Below are 19,717 nucleotides of genomic sequence, written 5' to 3' on the forward strand. Positions count from 1 at the left end.
TTGGGTCCTGCTCCCTTCCTAGCACAGCAGCAGGTGAGCAGGAGTCCTGGTACTGCTTGCAGTGGAGGTTGGCAGGGAGACACAGAAATGGGAAGGAGGGCAGGAGAGTCCCTGCTTGCAGAGCCTTTCCAGTGTTCAAGGCCAGCCCTGGGGGATCCCAACTTGGCACTGCGCTCTCGTGCTGTCTTGCCAAGCCTTCTCGCATGGGAGCTGAAGACAGTCTATAAGACGTGCTGGAAGACCAGGTTATTGATTCCTGCTTCTGCTGTCATGACTGACACCTCTCTGCCTTACCATGCCTTGATTTTCTCTTTGGCAAAGAAGGTGGAAAGATCCTGATCCACATCCCGGCTTGGGAGGAGAGGGTGTTTAAAAACTTAGGGCATGGGTCTTCCCTGCACTTTAGATTCCTCGGGGCTGAAGGCTGAGGAGGTGGCAGGGTTATCTCCCCATCCTTCCTGCTGTGCAGCTTGCCACCCTTCCCTGCCCCCTCCCCAAGCAAGAGGAGCACGTGCGAAGAAGCATTAGGGAACCAACGACCGAAGGTGTTGTGGGAACAGAGACACTGAGGGTGTCTTACCCCACCTCAGCCAGGGAAATTCCCCACTTGCTGCCTGGGAGCAGCTGCTGTTTTCTGGGGCAAATCCTGGATGGCGCAATCAGCTGAGATGCTCCAGAGCAAGCCTTCTTCTTTCTCCTCCCTCCTTGGAAAGACAGATGCAAGGGAATGCTGCCAGGAAAACAGCATGGGCTCCCCCCAAGCCTCCCTGAAGCTTGTTTGGTCTCTTCAGCAGCGCTTGCCTGGATTGCTCCAGTTTTTTGAGCCTCCATCTTCCACTGTTTGGCAGGACCTCAACCCTGCTGCAAGCAAGCTATGTTCTGCTTGCTGGCCTCGACCAGCACCTACCAGGACCAGATGCCATGCGGTGCTACATCTGTGCTGCCTTTCCAAGACAGTGGACACTTGCCTCAAAGTGGCCTTGAGCAGGAATGACGGGCGCTGCAGGGCCGAGTGGCCTGGTGGGACAGGGCTGCAGTCATGCAGGAAGGGAAGAAAAAGAGGCAGAAGCAATGGTGATCTGCACTATTTTTTTTTTAATAAATTTTTTTTTAAAATGCGTGTCTTGTAAAATATATGCTGGGTGGCCACCTGGTGGTGGCACCAGCCCCACATCCTCACCTGCGGCGGGCTGTGGGAACGGGGGAGCAGGGCGGCCGGGCTGGGGACACACAGCAGGCCTTGCCTCTGAGCCAGCGCTGCCAAGAAGGGGCTGTTGGCAGCAGGCCCTGCGCTCCCAGCGCAGCCAGCAGCGACAGCCTTGTCCCTGTCCGGGCCCGGCTCAAGCCTGCACGCGGCAGGGCTCGGCGCTGATGTTAGCCTGGTGTTAGCAGCCGCTTCGCTGGGTGCCCGGGGTTTGGGGGGCTCAGCAGTGGTACGGGTGGCCCCAGGGCAGGGCCGCGACAGGAGCTGTTTGGGCTTCTGCACTGCAAGCGCTGTTTTCACTGCGTCAGGCCCGTCTGGAGCGAGGCTGCGAGCACCGGCTACGCGCGTCCGAGGGCTGGCGGCTGGGCCGGGGCGGCGGGCGGCCACGGCGCGGGTCTCGCCTCTGGCCTGCGTGGCCAAACGCCTCCCGGGGCGTTTTCCGCCGCGCCCCCCCGGTGACTTCCCCTGGGTGACTCGGTGTTTTCCGCTCCGGGCACGGCGGGGAAAGCGCAGCGCCCGAAACGCCCCTCGGAGCCCCCGAGCTCGCCGCGGCGGGGCCAGGGCTCGCCGCGGAGACCCCGGGGGCCGGGGCGGCGCCGGGGCGGCCCGAGGGCGGCGGGAGGCGGCAGAGCCGGGGCGGGCAGCGGCGCCTCCGGGGCGGCAGGGGGCGCTGCGGGCGGCGCGGCCCGCGCACGCCGGGCGGGGGTTCCGTCGCCGCCGCCGCCACCGCCGCTGCCGGGAGCCGCGCGGAGCCGGCCGGAGCGGAGCGGGCGCCGCGGGGCGCCATGGCCCGCAGGTGGGCGGCGGGGCCGGGCCGGGCCGTGCCGGGCCGGGCGGGGGAGCGGGGCCGGGCCGGGCCGGGCCGGGCGGGGGCCGCGGCCCTGCGGCTGGAACCCGCCTCCCGCACGGGCAGCGCGGCTGCAGCCGCCCCTTGCCGGCCTGCCGCGGCGCCCCCGCAGCCGTGGAGGTGCGCGGGGGGCGGTGGAGGCGCCCGGCTGCGTCTCCTGCGGGGGAAGGGGAAAGGGGGGAGGTGGGAGCCGGCACAGAAACCCGCCCGGCTGTTCTGGGCCCTGAGGTCCCGGGAGGGGAGGTGTCGGGGGGACGCGGTGTGGCTGGACCCTGGAGGCCTGGCCCCAGCTGCGGAGGATGGGAAAAGCCGCTCGGGCTTCCCGCGGGGATAGGAGGGCGGCGTGAGGGGCTGCGGGTTGTGAAGTGGTGGGGGACCCTCTCGCCTTCACAGCTCTGTGCCGAGCTTCATGTTAGAGCTGCCGGAGGTTACAGCCGTATTATATCTGGGCAAGGTACGTTCCCGTGGGGCCTGATTTTGTATGACTCTCTTGTTCTGTTGGGATTAACATCTTCCCCATCTCTGGCCCTCTCCCTCGCAGGAGCCCTGCTCTTTCCCTGTTGCTCCTTTATGGAGCCAGCCCCACAGCACCCTCCCCTGCTCCCCAGGGCAGTCAAAAGGGCTTTTTGTACCGAGGAAACTGAGGCAGGAACAGAGCACAGGCCTAGGCTACCTCCTAGCCTAACGCAGGCGGCTGCTTTGACCCCAGACCAGATTGCCCTGGGAGGGGAGGATGCAGGTGGCCTTGGGCGTAGCAAATCTTTACCAGCTCATGCCATGCTGTTGTGTACCTGATGCTCTTGTGCGTCACATGGCCCTTGGATATCACGGGGTTGTCTGAGTGAGGGAGGGGACAGTGGAGGGAAGAACTCCTCTGGGGCACTGCTGCTAGATTAAAGCTGGCTAGATTGGCACCTAATGCTATATTTTAAGAATATCGGTTACCCTGTCGGATAGTGCTGGTAAAATCCCAAACAGCAAGCTGGTAGCAAAATTCCTTCCCAGCCCTGCCCTCTGGCTGTGTCTTGCCAAGCGGGCAAGCCCTGGTAATTTCCTGTGAGCTGCGGGGAATGCCTTGGCATGGCTGCGTGCTGCCCCGGGGCTGCACACTGCCCGGGCCAGGAGATGGGAGCGGCTGGCAGCCCTGGCTCCTCTGCGGGCAATCCTCCACTCCCCTGTTGCAGCCGGAGAGGGAAGCTCTGAGCCGTTTGCTCTGAAAGGAGGGCTGCTCTGGCCATGGGCTTGAAACGTGAGCTGCCAGGTAGAAGTTGCTCCGTTTGATGACCTTTTTCCACCCAGGGGCTGCACTAAAGTTTAACCTGGAAAGGTTTTCCAAAGCATTTGGGGCGAGCGTGTTGTCAAAACCAGCTCATTAGAAGTGTTCAAACATCCTCTCTGAGCCTGGAAATTGAAGTTGCTAAGGCCACGTGTTCCTAAGCCAGAGGAAACAGTGTTAACAGAAGCAAAAGTAAAGGTTGTGCTTGCGCTCTTGAACTCCAGAGGGCTTTTCCTACTCCATGTGCTGTGACGGTTGCTGCTGTTGCTGGGGTGGGATCTGGGTGCTGCGTGCTAGAGGTGGGGGGTGCAGACGTGCTGAACGGAGCTGGCCTTGTGCCAGGCACTCACCGCCTGGCTCCGTCTCTCCACAGACTGTGCGTCCCCCTCGTGCTGGCTGCTCTCCCTGCCATGGCTGCTGGTGAAGAGATCTCCCCTGCCCTGCAGGACTCATGGGGCGACTTCTGGCTCTTCCGTTTCTTCGTTAACGCTGCTGGCTATGCGAGTATCGTGGTGCCAGGGTTCCTCCTCATCCAATACTTTAAGAGAAAGAATTACCTGGAGACAGGTAAGGGAAGCAGCTTCCCTTGTACATCCTGCCTCCCTGTGAGCTCTCTGCCGCCTCTGTCAACCCTGTCAGTGTGGATGGGGGGTTCCCCTGACCCTCTGTTGGATGATGTCTGTGCTGCTTGCAGAGCTGCCTCCCACAGCTGTCCAGGAGCTACCCTGAAGCTCTCAAATTTCTCTGAGGCCCTTGCACCAGTACATATGGAGGTGTTCTCTGAGCAATTTGGAGTCTGCCTGAGGCAGCCCAATCCACGGCTGCTTGAGTAATACAAGAGCTCATCTTGACCTGCTCTCTCTGCCAGACTAGGCAGGACTTTGGGCAAAGTGGGAGTTGGTTTCAAGCCTGCTCAAGAACCCAGGCTCTGTCTAACAGCACATGTAGTGCAGTGAATTGGCTAGTAGGGAGGGAGGCTTCCCTTCCCAAGCTGGTGTGGCTTGTGGTCCCCCAGACCATGGCTGATTCTTTTTCTGTGTCCTCTTACCCCCTTCAGGCCGGGGCATTTGCTTCCCTGTCATTAAATCATGTGTGTTCGGCTCTGAGATGAAGTCTGCACACCAAGAGGATGGTTCTCTCCCAGCCCGAGCAGAGCCCACAGAGTCCTCTACAGCCCGACAGGTCTTCAAGCTGCTCTTCTGTGCTGCTGGCCTGCAGGTAGGGGCCGTGTGTGTGTGTGTGTGTGTGTGTGTATGTGTGGCCATCCCACTCTGCGAGGAGGAGGCAGACAGCAGGTTTGTGGTCACCAGCTCCTTTAAGACCAGGAATGCAGCACTGTGCTTGATCTGGGCAGAGCTGGAGGCTGAGGCACAGCCTCTTGGCCAGGACAGTCCATCACGAATGCTGTGTGAACTCTGAGGGCCTCTGGAGGTCCATTCAGCTGGTGTCATCTGGGTTGGGAACTCTTGTCTGTCCAATCAGTGTCATCTGCAGTCATGGATAAAGAAAATTCTGTGATTCAGCATGGTTAAGGCCGCTCTTGTTCTGGCCCCACTGTGGATCAGGGTGACAGACAGTTTGACCCCTCTCATCTCTCAGGCTCTTCTCTGTGTCCCCCTCTGGGGGTGGTGTGTCCTGTCCTTGATGGACTGGATTTGGATACCGAAGAGAAATATTCAGTCCAGCTACAGATAAAGAGGAATTTCTAATCATTGTTTCCTTAAGTCCCAGTTACAACCCAAGTGACATTAGGAAGGACAGCTTTCTGGGTCTGTAAGGACTAAAAATAGAAAAGTGGGCAATCGTGATACAAAATCCACATGTCCTGCAGCCAGCAGAAGACACCCATGCTCTGGCCTACTCTCCCAGCCCATTCAGATCTTCTGGGAGGACACCCATAAATCATTTAATCTCTCTGTACCTCAGTTTCCCAGAAGGGGGTGTGTGGTGAGAGGTTGTCTGTGTTATTTCTTTGAGGGGCTTGGTACTGTGGCACCAGGGCTGTGTGAGTAGAGGAGGTGACAAGCAGCCAGTGGTCTTCTCTGGAGGACAGTTTCCTCTGCTGGGTTTGAAACTAGAATTGCTTTGGATAGAAGAACTGGGCCTAGGGAGCTGGAAATGAAAACCATGCAGAGGCCACTGGGAAAGTTGCCAGGAGCTGCCGAGGGAAGTTGGCACCAAAACCACGACTGTGTATCAGTAATGTTCTCTGATCCTGTCCATCTGGTTCAACAGGCAGCTTAAAACATAACCGTTTGTTTGCTTTGTGGGCTTCTCTTCCCTTGAAAATTGTTGCTGTAAACTGAGAAGGGCTGTTTTTGTTTGTTTGGGACTGGATGTTCCTTGCTGTAACTATGTGAGATAGTGTGTTCCCAAAGATGGGTGCAGTGGGGGGCAGCCCCATCTCACAGTGTCTCAGGAGAGTGTTGCTGTGCAGAGGATAAGGCCATGCTGAGACAAGCAGGGATCTCCTGGGGTCCATTCTTCCCTATGGTTGCTTGTAGCTGCCGTTGCTGGTCCTGACTCTCCCTGTGTTCCTCCTGCTGCGCAGGCCTCCTACCTGACATGGGGTGTCCTCCAGGAGCGTGTGATGACAAGGACGTACGGTGCCACTGACACGGACCCTGGCGAGAAATTTAAGGACTCCCAGTTCCTGGTGTTCATGAACCGCATCCTGGCCTTCACGGTGGCTGGTCTGTACTGCGCCCTGACCAAGCAGCCACGCCATGGTGCTCCTATGTACAAATACTCCTTTGCCTCCCTCTCCAACATCCTCAGTAGCTGGTGCCAGTATGAGGCACTCAAATACATCAGCTTCCCCACACAGGTGCTGGCCAAGGCCTCCAAAGTGATCCCTGTGATGATGATGGGCAAACTGGTGTCACGCAAGAGTTACGAGTATTGGGAGTACTTGACTGCTGCCCTTATCTCTGTGGGGGTCAGCATGTTCCTGCTCTCCAGTGCTCCCAACAGGCACGTGTCCACTGTCACTACTTTCTCGGGCATAGTCCTCCTGGCCGGCTACATCATCTTTGACAGCTTCACCTCCAACTGGCAGGATGCCCTTTTCACCTACAAGATGTCTCCTGTGCAGATGATGTTTGGCGTCAACGTTTTCTCCTGCCTCTTCACAGTGGGCTCGCTCTTGGAGCAAGGTGCCTTGCTGGAGTCAGCACACTTCATGGCCCGCCACTCAGAGTTCGCAGCCCATGCTGTGCTGCTCTCGGTGTGCTCTGCCTGTGGCCAGCTCTTCATCTTCTACACTATCAACCAGTTCGGAGCTGCTGTCTTCACCATCATCATGACACTCCGCCAGGCCTTTGCCATCCTCCTCTCCTGCCTCATCTACGGGCACACCGTCACCATTGTGGGTGGGTTGGGTGTAGCTGTTGTCTTCATGGCCCTCTTCCTCCGTGTCTACGCTCGCAGCCGCCTGAAGAAGCGAAGTAAGAAGCTACCACCAGGCGAGACCCCTGTACAGAAGGTCTAAGGAGCTGGGGCCATGGCGTCTGAGCTGTGCCTGCTGTCCTGCCTCTGGTTGGGGGCACCTGCTTGATTTCTCCCCTCTTTGTGAACCCACTGAGAAGCAGGGTGGGGGATGGATAGGCTGGACCAGTGACTCACCTTTCCACCTGCTTTTCCTGGGGAAGGGGTTGGAACAAGCCCAGGAGAAGCCAGGCATGCTCCGAGCTGCCACAACTCCAAGTCTTTCCGTTTGCCTTAATGGGTCGAGACTTTCAGCCAAGGCATGGGCCTGGGAGCTCAGGTCCTGGGAGAAAACCAGCATGGGGCTGCTGGAACTCCTGCCCTCATCCTACCTGTGACTCACAACTTCTCTCCAAGGTCACTGGTGAACAAGGAACCCTTTTTCCCTGGCACCATCTTGCCTCTGGCTAACACTCCTCTGTTTCTATCACTACTACAGAGCTCAGTAGGAGGAGAGGGCAAGAAAAACACAACTTTATCTTTGAAACACCTCTATGTAAGGCAAGTGCTGAGCTGAGCCTGTCCCAAGGGGGAGCAAGGTGGAAGCTCTTAGCCCCTCCAGCCTCTGCTCACCAGCCAGGAGGTGATCCAGATGGGATAGGCATGGCTAAGGGAAGGACTCCCAGCCTGTCCTACCCTAGTTGGGAGATCTGCTCTGGGAGAGCACTCTGGAATCATAACCAGTACTTCCCAGTTTGGTTTTCTCGGTCCCCTGCCCCTGTTCCAAGTCACTTTTCTTTGCTTTTCTCAATCCAGGCTGATTTTTATGCAGAGACTGAGGCTGGCCAGCTGAAAGCTTGCTGAGTTGTTTTAAGTTGCTTTTCAGTTACATCTGCTGCTGTCACAGGCCGAAGGCTGCAATGCCCAGAATGCCCCAGCACCACTTTGGGGTGTCTCTGTACCATGGTTTCTGGGCTTTGTAGTTGCCATTTAGAAAAGCACAAATACTTCCTCTTTTTCCTGCTGGCTGGAGGCAACAGTCCCAGCTTTCTTGGGGCCTTCCCACAACCAGAGTTGGGGCAGAGTCCACTGCTGCGCCTTGTCCCTGCTCCACAGGCAGCAGGGATGGAGCGATTGGAAGCTACTTCCTCCAGCTCTTCCCCAGGAGCCCAGGTTTTAGTGGTTAACCCTTTTCTCCCTAACACAACCTGACTGACAAGCTGGCAGGTTTTGGTACTTTTGAAAGGCAACTTTTTTCTCTTTTTATTTTATTAAATTAAAAAAAATATGCTGCATATGATGCCCTGGGGGGTAAATGTTCATTTTTATTTTTCTGTGTACCTGAAAAAAAAAAAAGGGAGAGACTCCCCAACCCTTCCCCTGTCCCCAGACTTTCTGGGACAGTGAAACCTTCTGTCTTTCCTTTCCAAATACAGGTGCCTCTGCCTTCACCCAGGTGGGTATCAGCCAATTTTGGACACACAGCTACAAGGCCTGATGGCACTGCTAAACAGCAGTCTTGCACACATGATGAGAGCACAGCCAGGACTGGACCTCTGCTTGTGCTTCCTGGGGGTAGGACACAGGCCTGCCCTTGGGCAGGAGTAAGGGGTGCATGTGGAGGAGCTGTGAGCTTGCACAGACCTAATGGTGTCTCTGGCTTGGCTCATGGGTGCTTGATCCCTGTGTGGTACAGCAAGGTCAGCCCCAGTGACTAAAGTGCTGTACTGTGCAGCTGGATAGAGACAGTGCTGTGGCCTGCTGAGTGCCTGCCAGCCATGGCCTCTGCACTGGAGGCTCTGGAGAAGCCTGTCCTTTTTTGGGGTGCTGCTGCACCAACACCAACTCTGCAGGTCCCATGGCAGAGCCAGCAAGGGGTTTGGGGGGGGGGGGAGTATACATCCCCCTGTTTCATGTAGGAGGCCTGTGAAAACCTTGTCTTTAAGCTAATGCTGACCTGTCATGAGGAAGTCTGGGGCTGGAGATGGGACCTTGGCCTAAAAGAGCTAGAGAAAGTGGAGACTCAGGTGAGGACTACGGGCAAGGCAGTGGAGGACACTGTATGGACAGGAGCTGCTTTTCACAGTGCTGAGTGAAGAGTGGAGCCCTGGGTGGGCTGGAGAAAGCAAGCAAGGCACTGCCTGGCAGCCTTTGGCTCGATGCTAACACTGAAGCATAGCAGCAGTGGTGTGTGGGACATGCTGGAAGACTGTGCTGGTACCAGTGCTCTCCTTGTGCTGAGGCTGTTGATGGGGCAGCTTTCCTCACACAGCAGCAGTGCAGCCTTTAGTGGGGTCTTGCAGGGAACAAACACACTGATGGATGGGGCTGGTTCTTGTTAGATCCAGGGGGCCTGAGCCCACAGGGCAGCAGGCAGGCTGGATTGTAAGGACAGCAGATGGAGAGGGCTGTACTCCTGGCATGCTCTTGGGGTGGGAGGTAGCAGAGTGGCTTGTTAGCCCAGCCTGCAGGGATAACAGAGCTGGTGCTGAGCACAGCCTTGGCTTAGCAACACACAGCCCTCCAGCAGATGCGCTTATATCTGTGTTGTAACATCATATCCTTCCCTTTGCCTCTATTCCCTAGCTACAAATTCCCCCAAATGTCTTTCCCCAGCAACTGCAGTCCCAAATTGAAAATGGAATAGTTTTTCTTTGGTCAAAACCAAGCAGCTTCTACCTGTCAGCTTAGGAATGAAACCCCTTTCTAATTTAAATCTATTTTTTTTTTTAATAAAAGAGAGAATTATATTAGGAAGAGCAAGACCCTTTCCCTCCAAGCTAAAAAGAAGAATTGACTTCATCAATCCCAGCTATTTTGGCAAAACCCCTTCCTACACTGGGAACATAACTAGGCTTTTTTTCTCTCTCAGGGAAAGAGAACCACCCTGAGGCATTGGCTAGCTCAGCTCCAGCAGAGTCATAGTAGCCAAGCAGTGGCCATGCTGCAGTGCTGTGCTATGCAGTGAGGGCCTCCAGCTTGTGCCATAGGCTGCCCTCTGCTGCCTAGGGCCAGCAAGCCAAGGGCTATGGAGCCCCAGCTGCACTGCATGCTGGGACACATGGGCTCGGCCTCCCCCACATGCAAGATGGATGCTGGCTGCAGCCCACTCCATTTTGTGCCCACGGTTGCTGCACTCAAAAGTTGGTGTCACTTTCCCCTGCCAAACCCTGGGGGCTACTCTGACAAAGGGTGACAAACCCCACTCCAGCTGTGCAGCTCCTAGTGTATGAGCATAAGGCAAGGGACAGACAGAGCAGAGGTGATGCTCTGCACCCCTGGCTTCTGTCATCTAGGACAGAGCAACAGCTCACCACCCCCTGGCTTTTGCCACAGCCCAGAGGTCTGCAAGAGCCCAGAAACAAAATACTGGTGGTGAAAGGAAAGGCTGGAGTTTAGTGCAGAGTGAAATCAGTCTAGTGTGAAAGATGAACAGAGGCAGCTTAAGCACAGTTCTGTCCTTTCTCCCTCACTGCTCTGCACTGCAAGGGAACAGGCGGATGGCTCCTGCCACCACTCCAGCCCACAGAGATGCTCAGATTAGACCAGCCAGCAGCAGTGTGAGCTCAAATCCTGGCACAGCTTGCCCAGCTGACAACTGCAGCTTGAAAAGGTTTGCTAGGCTGTAGGGCATGCAGGACTCCACAGGGGAGAACTAGTACCAAGCTAGAGATTATCCCTCCTGCCCAGCAGAAGGCAGATGTGCCTCACCTTCCCCCTTGATACTGCCTGGGCAGGACTGGAGGTGGAAAGAATCAGTTGAAGCAGAACTCTGAAAGCTAGTCAAGGAGAGATCAGCTGCCTGGTACCCTGGGGCACATGCTGAGACCTCTTCCCTTCATATGGCAATTCAGGGAGAACACAAGCAACTTGAGCCTGGTGGCTTTTAAAGTACAGAGGCAAGGGCAGTTGAAATCCTGCAGTTCATCCCTCTGTAAGATGCTCCGACTGCATTTCAGCCCTCACAGCATGTGAAGCTGAAGCAGGTGAAGAACAGGCCCTTAATACTCCTGCACCAAGGAGGAGGGGAGCTAAGGCCATAAGCTTGAGGCAAGACAGGAGACAAAGGGCTTGGGAGGTGGGTTCCCATTTCTGCTCAGAGGCAGCAATCCCCCCCACACACACACACCTTTTTCACAGGGGACACAGAAGAACAGTTTCCAGTAGGAGAAGCTAGAACAAGGATTTACCAACCTGGCCCCTCCAAGTGCTGCATTAAACTCTTTGTAATCCCCCTACTTGTTCCCAGCAGGGGGCAACAGCCCTGACCCCAATTGCTGCAGCCCACTAACACAGGGAAATTGTGTTTGCAGCCAGAGCAGGCCTGTGCAGAGGTGTACTACTCAGCCCATTCCTTCACAGAGCAGCAGCTGGGCTCTGCCCAACCCTCTCCCAGGACTCAAAGCCTCCCTGGACTTAAGGTCCCTCATCTTCCTCTGGGCAACACCAACCTCAGGCACAAAACACAAAGGACCCCCCCCATGTAAACCACATTCTGATACTTTAATTCCAGTAGAACAAAACAACAGAAAAACAAACAAAAAAAACCAAACCAACCAAAATACAATATCCTACCCTGGGGGTGCAGGGAGTCAGCAGCTCAGAGGAAGGGCTCTCCCCAACTCAATTTAGTCAAGTGAGTGTTCAATGCCTACTGGCAAACATAGGAGACCCCATGGAGAAAAAGGAAGCCTAACCCCTTCCACCTCCCTTCCCCATCAGTTGTTCCTATACAAGCAGAAAGGCATGGACCACACAGGCCTGGGACTGCCCATCTTACTCACTACTGACAAATACAGAACTGCTCCCCCCTCAAAAAAAAGATCCCCCCAAAATGAGACACCACTAAGGAGTCAGTAGCAGCTGGTGGGACCAGACCCCCTTCTGAGCAAAGATGAGTTGGGAAGAGGCCTGGCAGGAGAGAGAAAAGCCCTCCTCCTACTTTAGTCCACCTCTTCCATGCGGGATGCATCTTCATCTCCTTCCAGAGGGGTGATTTCATCTGGAACAGCTGCAGTGGGCTCCTCTACAGTCACCTCATCTTCATCAATACTGGGAGAGGGAAGAGAAGGAACAGATGAGGCTTCCAGGTGACACCTGGAAGGATCAGCCTCTCCTGGAGCAAAGGCTGCCCACTGCCTGAGGGACAGGGCTATTAGCACCCAGGGATTATCCCAAACCATGGCACTTCATGATTAATATTTTTGTCTAAAAAGACCATTTGGGAGAAAAAGTTGGGTGCAAGCACAAGCTGTTTCACCAGATAGGCATCTCCCATGGCAAGCTTTTGATAGTCACTGTGAAGACCTGAAAAGCCCCAGCCTTCTGTCTGAGTGGTGCCTCCTGTCCTCACAGGGAACAGTCCAATCTGAGCACAGAGACCTCCATAAGCAACTTGCTCCAGGTTTCCACTTGCCCATAGCCACCAGACACACATGGCTAGTTCTGCATGTCACACCAGCATGGCTCAGCTACCTGCCTCCTCCCTGCCCTCAGGACAGCTACATGCTACCCAGTTGGCCAGGCCAGCACAAGCCAGGATGCTCAGCTCTACCAGGGGCTTATCACCCCTTTCCAAACATAGCCCATGTTGGAGATAGCACCTCTGGCAGCTTAGGCACAGAGTCAGGCCAGAAACAGAGGCAAGAATGGACCATGGGTCAGCACCCTTGCAGTGGCTGATACAGGTGAATTTACAACAGGTTATGACAACACCATTACAAGCAGACCTGCAATGAGCTGAAGCCCAACCTGCAAACATGGTTCAGGACCTGCTCCAGGCCTGAGGAACTGCATGGACACCTACCAAGCCCCAGTTTGATCATCCTATAGATGCGGTTGGAGTGGGTCTGGGGATCTTCCAGGGAGAAGCCAGAGGACAGCAGAGCTGTCTCAAAGAGCAGTACCACCAAGTCTTTGACAGCTTTGTCATTCTTGTCAGCACCAGCCTTCTGGCAGAGGGTTTCCACAATTGGGTGATCTGGGTTGATCTCCAGGTGCTTCTTGGCCATCATGTAGCCCATGGTGGAGTTGTCCCGCAGCGCCTGGGCCTTCATGATGCGCTCCATGTTGGCTGTCCAACCATAGGTGCTGGTGACAATGCAGCAGGGAGATGAGACCAACCGGTTTGAGATAGTTACCTGCCAACTGCAGCTAAGAGTTAGCAGAGCATGGTGCCCACGTGCTCTGGACTGGGCCTAGCCACAGCACACAGGAAACCCCAGGTCTTTGTCCCAGGTTCACCTGGTAACAACCCAAAGCAAACAGGGATCCTCCAAGCAGCTCCAGGATTGCTGCACAAGACAGTGTGGGCAGCTCAACCAGCACTGTCAGTACCCACTATGTTTCCCACACTTACCCTCTCCCATCAATGCACGTATTTGGGTCAGTGCCTTTCATCTGCAGCCTGGCTGCTTAAGGCAAGATGGTGCAGTGCATGCTGGGACCTCCAGTCTCCTTTAGCGGCTCCTCTGCAGGAGATGAGGGAGATCAGAGGCATGCATTGAGCTGGAGCCCTTGCCTGCATCACAGAGGGCCCAGCCCTCCTCCCTCCAGCCCAGGACACAGCCCTGGGCTGAGCTCCTTGCCCATCTCACCTTCTCCACCTTCTTGTCCAGAATCTCCTTCATGAGCTTGCAAAGGGTCTCAAACTTGGCCTTGCTCTCTTCCATCTTCTTCTCCTCCTCCTCATCTTCAGGCAGCTCCAGCCCCTCCTTGGTGACTGATACCAGGCTCTTGCCATCAAACTCCTTGAGCTGCTGCACACAGTACTCATCGATTGGCTCCGTCATGTACACCACCTCAAAGCCATGCTTCCGCACGCGCTCCACAAAGGCTGAGTTGGCCACCTGCTCCTTACTCTCCCCTGTGTTGGTGGGGGGTAAAAATGAGATGTCACCAAGATTTAAAAGTTAGTTACAGGGTGACAAACAGCACCAGTCCCTCACAGCCCCTAGCATAAAGCTGTGGCTGCAGCTGGGACTCTGGTCTCGTTTCCTTTCCCCAGCCCACAGGGATGGGCTGTGATTTGGTGGAGAGGGCCTGCTACAGGCAGCAGGACCTGCCTGGAGACATTTGACTGAAGACAGGGCTGTTAGGCAGGTAATCTCTCTTCCCCACCTCACTATGGCACAGGGGAGGTCTGGCTCACCTGTGATGTAGTAGATACTCTTTTGTGTCTCCTTCATACGGGACACATATTCTGAAAGCGAAGTCACCTCATCACCTGACTGGGACGTGTGGTAGCGCAGCAGCTCTGACAGGCGCTTTCGGTTGGTTGAGTCCTCATGGATGCCCAGCTAGGGTTAGAGAAGATACATGAAGTCTCCAGGATGGGACTCGCATACACTCAGCCACCCTCAGGGCACAGCCATCTCTTCTGATGCCCTAACTGCATAAGCCCTGGGCCAAGGGCAAGCCAGAGGGTCCAGCTGCCCACAAAGGTTCTCTAGGACACTTGTGAGACTCCCTCTATTCTAGCACCCACTAGATGCTCATGGTGCAGGGACAAGCCTGTTCCTCAGCACACTGGGAGAAGGGGGGACCCATGACCTGATGCGGGGTACCCAGCTCTCACCTTAAGGTTCTTGGAGAAGGCCTCATAAAATTTCTTGTAGTTCTCTTTGTCCTCTGCCAGCTCAGCAAAGAGCTCCAAGCACTTCTTCACAATGTTCTTACGGATCACCTTGAGGATCTTACTCTGCTGGAGCATCTCACGGGAGATGTTCAGAGGCAGGTCCTCCGAGTCCACCACACCCCGGATAAAGTCTGATGAGGGGAAAAAGAAAGCAAGAGTCAGGCTAAGAGCTCTGAGCTTCATCACAGGAGGAGAAAAGCTGAACAAGACATTGGCTGCTGTCCCCCCAGATTAGGCCAGTGCTTCAGCCAGCCACTCTGTACCAGAGGCAGTACCACAGGCTGTGGGGGTTTCAGCTTCAAGCTGGGCAGCTGAGGGCAGGGGAGATCTTACTCAAGTACTCAGGGATGAGCTCATCACAGCTGTCCATGATGAAGACACGCCTCACATATAGCTTGATGTTGTTCTTCTTCTTCTTGTTCTCAAACAGATCGAAGGGGGCACGGCGCAGGATGAAGAGCAGGGCCCTGAACTCCAGCTGCCCTTCTACAGAGAAGTGCTGTGGGGCCAGGAAGGAAACACAGCTGCTATGACGATTCCCTTCTACAGCTTCTGCCAGGACCCAGCAGCCTGGTCTGGGCAGGCTGAACTGTCATCCCACAGGGCACACAGAGGGACACAGCAGGGTTCTGCATTTCCCTCTCTTCCTCCTCAGCTCCCCTGTCCCCTGCTACCCTGACCGTGCCAGGACTCCCTGGCATCCAGCAGCCCTAGATGGAGAAGTCACGCTGCTCCAAGCCCAACACCCTCCAATTCTCCTTCAAGGGTGGCACTGCTCATCCTACCACCTGCACAGAAGTCAAAGGGCAGGCTGAGGCACCACCAAATGTCCCAGGAACCCTCAAGCCCTGCACTGATGCACAAACACGTGGTGGCTTTTGACATGGGTGGAAAGGGACTCTTCTCTTCCAGCAAGGCAGCATGGCCCAGCACCCACCTTGACGGCTAGGTGGTCTTCCCAGTCATTGGTGAGACTTTTGTAGAACTCGCCATATTCCTCCTGGGTGATGTCCTCAGGGCTGCGTGTCCAGATGGGCTTGGTCTTGTTCAGCTCCTCCTGATCAATATATTTCTCCTTAATCTTCTTGGTCTTCTTTTTCTTCCCTTTATCTCCCTCCTCCTCCTCATCAGAGCCCACATCCTCGATCTTGGGTTTCTCCTCATCCTTGGAGACTGACTCTTCCTCTTCCTTCTCACTTTTCTCATCTTCTACCTCATCATCACTGATCTCTTTCTCACGCTCTTTCTCCAGCTGCCAGGAGAAGAAAAAAGTCAGGACTATGGGCCCAGGCTTAGCCCCAAGCAAACAGTATCAGGAGTCCTTCTGCCCCAAAGAGGAACACACGCGCTCCTGGGTGTAGCAGAAAGCCCAGCCCACACAACACCCAGAAACCAGGGTCTCTCCTGAAATCAGCTCTCAGACTTCTCACAGGACTAAGGTCTGTGTCTGAGGAAATGAAGTGAGGGGCAGAAAACTCCGTTCTCTCCATGGCTTGTTTACATGATCTCTACATCCACAGAGACCAAGGGCCAGGAACATGGCTGGATACCCACCACCTGCAACAGGCCCCCAGCCTAAATTCACCTCTGGCTGAATAAGGCTAGGAACACCACTGCTCAATACACAGTGGTCAGGAACTGGGGAAGGGAATGGAAGAGACAGTACTCCACCTTTTTTTTTTTTAATCTTTCTGTTCCCAACATACACCTCCACTCTAGCTTTCCAGTTGGTCCCCAAAGTCTTTCCCTTACGTACACAGAGCGTGATAGGATAGCTGATAAACTGGGAGTGCTTCTTCACCACCTCTTTGACACGCCGCTCCTCTAAGTACTCTGTCTGGTCCTCCTTCAGATGCAGGATTACTTTAGTGCCCCGTCCAATAGGCTCACCTATGGTGTAAAAAGAGAAATACTAGTGCTAAAAGCACAGGGTAGATCCTGAGGCCCAGCCACTACTAGATAGATACCTCATATTAACAAATGTGAATAAGAACCCAGTCCAGCCCAGGAGGACACCACAAAGGGGGGCTTTCTGGCCGAGAGATAAACTTAGTTTTGTACAGTACATACTATGGTCAGTCCGAACAGTGAAGGAACCCCCAGCTGACGACTCCCAAGCATACTGCTCATCATCATTATGCTTAGTAATAACCACAACCTTCTCAGCCACCAGGTAGGCTGAGTAGAAACCCACACCAAACTGCCCAATCATGGAGATGTCTGCACCTGCCTGTAAAAGTAGAGGAAAATAAATGGAGAGGTGAAGGCACAAGAGACATCTGCAACTAATTCACAACAACAAAGAACTAGGTCAGCATGCAGAGATAAAGTGGGAAGTGCCAACAGGCAGCCAGCCCTACCCTGAGCTCTTCCCTGCTGCAGAAGAGGTGAGGAAACACACTCAGGCAGGCCAACAGCTCCCACAGCAAGATAAAGGCAGAGCTAGGTGCTGACTACTAGGCATGCTCGTACTGTAAGGATTGGGTACACCGTAGTGAAGGCTTAGGGCTCAGGCTGCAGGGAGCCAGCACAGCCAAAGGGAACCCACCTGCAGGGCTTCCATAAAGGCTTTGGTACCAGACTTAGCAATAGTACCCAAGTTGTTGATGAGGTCGGCTTTTGTCATCCCAATACCAGTGTCCACCAGGGTGAGCGTGCGGTCCCGGGGGCTCGGGACAATGTCGATCTTGAGGTCCTTGCCACTGTCCAGCTTGGAGGGCTCCATCAGGCTCTCGTAACGGATCTTATCCAGCGCCTAGGGGGGAGAGCGGAGCGCTTACCTCGGCCTCGCTACTCTGCGGGTCTCGCGGGCCGCCCGGGGCACCAGCCCGCCTCAGGGGAGGGGAGCAGGGGAGGCCGCGGGGCTCACGTCGGAGGCGTTGGAGATGAGCTCCCGCAAGAAGATCTCCTTGTTGGAGTAGAAGGTGTTGATGATGAGCGACATGAGCTGGGCGATCTCCGCCTGGAAGGCGAACGTCTCCGCCTCCTCCTCCCCATGCTGCACCTCCTCGGGCATCTGCAAGGCAAGCACAGGCCGCTGGCACCGGGGGCAGGGGCGCCCGGGCCGCGGCGGGCCACGAGCGGGGGCAGCGCGGGCCGCGCCCTTACCTCGGTCGGCGGCGGCTGCGCTCGCGATCGGGCCTGTAGAAAGGAAACGGCCCCTCCGGCCGCTCTTTATGGGACGGGTCCGCACCGCCCCGGCCTCGCGCCGCCCGCCGGCTCCTTCCGCCTTAAAAGGGGTAGCGAAAGCGTTGCTGTCCCCACAAGGCGAGGTGGGCCCCTGCGGCCAGGCGGCGCCCGCCTCACCCCCACACCCCTTTGGGGCAGCAGGGAAGGCGAGGCCGCCCCCCGCAGCGCCGTGCCCCTCCGTTGGGTGCCTGCAGGGTGGGTACCACAGGCACCCCCCCATTCCGTGCGCCCGCCCCGGCGGCGACCCACGGCAGGCCGCGGTGTGGGCCCCACAGCCGGGGCCCGTTTAACCGCGGCGACGGGCATGACTCGGGAAGCGCCGGCCCGCCCGCAGCCCTCAGCCCCGCGCCGGCCCCGCTGCCGCCCCGGGGCGGCCTGGCGGCCCTCAGCGCCCCGCGGCAGGGGGCAGCCAGCCGGCCGGCGGGGCGGCTTCGGCGCGCGGCCGCCCCTGTCCGCTGGCCTCGGCCCCGGCGCGGCAGCGGGGGAACTACTTCCCGCGGGCGGCGGAGGCGCACTGACGGTGCTGGCCGTGAGGCGGCTCTTCCAGAGGGTTCCACGGGAGGCGCCGCGCGGGGCGGTTCGGGCCCGGCCCGGCCCGGGGCGCCCTCGTCCCCAGCAGGCAGCTACGGCAGCGCTCGAGGCCGGCCCCGCCTGGGCGTCCAGCCGCGGGGCAGGACCCCGCAGCCCCGTTCCCAGCCCTTGTGGGCTCCTGGCGGCGGTGATGCCGGGGAGCGGCAGCCTGGCGGCTCGGGGGGTGCGGGTGCGGGACCTGGCAGGCAGGGTGCCGGGGGTGTCGCGGGCAGTGCTATCCTGCCGCCCTGGAGCGGCAGCTGCGGCATGGGGCAAAGGCACCTGCAGCTCAGCTCCCGGGCTCTGGGTCCTTCCCTGGCCGTGCTTGCGGCAGAGCAGCTCCTCAGCTTGCCTGATGGCACATTATTGTTACAGTCGTTTGGATGCCCTCAAGTGTTAGAAAGGAAAAGAGTCTGTTAATCCTCAGCTCCCCCAGGCTGCAGAGCTGGGACTTAGGCTGGGGGCGTTTTACAGGAGCGAGCTGGGGTGCAGACACAGCCCCAGAGGCTAGGGCCAAGGGCACGTGTACCCTGCCCACCCCATTCTCCTGGGGGGTTACAGCTGAGCAAAGCAGCACAGAGATGTCCCTCAGTCCCTCTTGTTCTAACTTTTTGCTGTGTCAGGATCTTTGGCCACAAGTGAAACGCCAGCTCCAGGCTGAGGGTGTGTCTGGTAACTCAGGTGGGTGGGGGAGCAGCAGGGAAAGCCAGGGAGGTGTCAGCCCTTTGGACAGTTAACAAGGCACCTTTTTATTCATGCTCTACATTGCTGGCACCTGTCATGTGCAGGGCTCCCCATTTGGTATGGGGAGACAACAGCTCTCCTGAGGCTGAGTGCCAAGTGCAGAGCAGCTGGCTCCAGGCACATCTCTGGCTGATGAACTCATGGCTCTGCCATCTCGACTTTTCCGAGACTGGGTGCAAGCCAGGAGCGTACTGGGGCAGTGCAGAGGGGGAATGCACAGGATGGAGGGAACAGGCAGAAGCGTAAGGACTTTGCGGGAGGACATGCTGCAGGGATTGTGTCAGGACGTGGGGAGCTGGTAGAGCTGGGTTCAGAGAGCAGAGCAGGCCTGTTCCCCTCCTCAGAAATCGTCTTGGCAGCGAAGGTGTTTGGGAAGCATTGTTTTTAGCAGCAGCAGCTAAGGGAATGCAGAATAATTCTTGTGCCTTATCCTTGCTCTTGGAGCTGCAGGCACATGGATCTGAATCCCTCGCGGAGCAGAGCTGGGGCCATCTCTGACCTCTGAGCCCCTGGTGGCTGCTAGCAGTAGGTGGGATGAGGGAACCTGGGCCCTACAACTCTGGGCTCTTCAAGCCTGGGGAGGCTGTGGTGCTGCAGCAGGTGAGCCCCTGGAACTGAGGAGGCAATGGCCGTGAGTGGTGTGGGGCAGAGGGGTGGTGTGTGGGGCCCATGGCCACTGGTGAGGTGATGTAGTTCTCCCCAGGAGCAGGAGGTGGCACTCCAGCTGTTCCAGGCGCAGGGAAGGCTCCTGGGTGCAGGGGCTGCTGGTTGCTGCCCCCCAAATGTGCAGGTGCCTCCCCCCTTATCAGAGGTGCCAGGGGTCTG

The 19,717-nt window shown here is 56.7% G+C and overlaps 2 protein-coding genes across 7 annotated transcripts; one reads left to right on the forward strand and one right to left on the reverse strand.

Annotated features, from left to right (window-relative positions):
* Window positions 1–1,914: 1,914 nt before the first annotated feature.
* Window positions 1,915–8,048, forward strand: SLC35B2 (solute carrier family 35 member B2). Of its 2 annotated transcripts, XM_067293207.1 has the most exons (5): window positions 1,915–2,000; window positions 2,445–2,505; window positions 3,701–3,894; window positions 4,385–4,545; window positions 5,879–8,048. In XM_067293207.1, the coding sequence occupies exons 3-5, from the start codon at window positions 3,738–3,740 to the stop codon at window positions 6,815–6,817; spliced, it is 1,257 nt and encodes a 418-aa protein (XP_067149308.1). In that variant the 5' UTR covers window positions 1,915–2,000; window positions 2,445–2,505; window positions 3,701–3,737; the 3' UTR covers window positions 6,818–8,048. The 2 variants fall into 2 exon arrangements, with proteins under 2 accessions (XP_067149308.1, XP_067149307.1); XM_067293206.1 differs by lacking the exon at window positions 2,445–2,505 and having other exon boundaries at window positions 1,931–2,000.
* A 3,189-nt stretch (window positions 8,049–11,237) lies between these two features.
* On the reverse strand, window positions 11,238–17,718 carry HSP90AB1 (heat shock protein 90 alpha family class B member 1). Of its 5 annotated transcripts, none has more exons than XM_067293211.1 (12): window positions 17,498–17,716; window positions 17,259–17,405; window positions 16,938–17,144; window positions 16,460–16,619; window positions 16,146–16,279; window positions 15,327–15,641; window positions 14,723–14,888; window positions 14,330–14,520; window positions 13,904–14,051; window positions 13,350–13,618; window positions 12,556–12,893; window positions 11,238–11,805 (listed from the first exon to the last, which is right to left on the reverse strand). In XM_067293211.1, exons 2-12 carry the CDS (start codon window positions 17,403–17,405, stop codon window positions 11,697–11,699), a joined length of 2,184 nt encoding a protein of 727 aa, XP_067149312.1. In that variant the 5' UTR covers window positions 17,498–17,716; the 3' UTR covers window positions 11,238–11,696. The 5 variants fall into 5 exon arrangements, 4 of the variants coding, with proteins under 4 accessions (XP_067149312.1, XP_067149311.1, XP_067149309.1 ...); XR_010883700.1 differs by lacking the exon at window positions 11,238–11,805 and adding an exon at window positions 13,112–13,223 and having other exon boundaries at window positions 12,763–12,843; XM_067293210.1 differs by lacking the exon at window positions 12,556–12,893 and having other exon boundaries at window positions 11,731–11,805; window positions 17,498–17,718.
* Window positions 17,719–19,717: the final 1,999 nt, after the last annotated feature.

Source organism: Apteryx mantelli, chromosome 3, assembly GCF_036417845.1.
Source record: "Apteryx mantelli isolate bAptMan1 chromosome 3, bAptMan1.hap1, whole genome shotgun sequence".
Taxonomy (NCBI): Eukaryota; Metazoa; Chordata; class Aves; order Apterygiformes; family Apterygidae; genus Apteryx; species Apteryx mantelli.

Bases quoted from the DNA above. Each gene is read 5' to 3' on its own strand.
- SLC35B2 (XM_067293206.1), top strand. The intron at 3,895-4,384 runs GTAAGGGAAGCA...TACCCCCTTCAG, and splicing joins AAAGAATTACCTGGAGACAG to GCCGGGGCATTTGCTTCCCT. The intron at 4,546-5,878 runs GTAGGGGCCGTG...CCTGCTGCGCAG, and splicing joins TCTGTGCTGCTGGCCTGCAG to GCCTCCTACCTGACATGGGG.
- HSP90AB1 (XM_067293211.1), bottom strand. From the start codon at position 17,405: ATGCCCGAGGAGGTGCAGCATGGGGAGGAGGAGGCGGAGACGTTCGCC. The intron at 16,620-16,937 runs GTGGGTTCCCTT...CTACTTTTACAG, and splicing joins CCTTTATGGAAGCCCTGCAG to GCAGGTGCAGACATCTCCAT. The intron at 14,052-14,329 runs GTGAGAGCTGGG...CTCTAACCCTAG, and splicing joins CCTTCTCCAAGAACCTTAAG to CTGGGCATCCATGAGGACTC.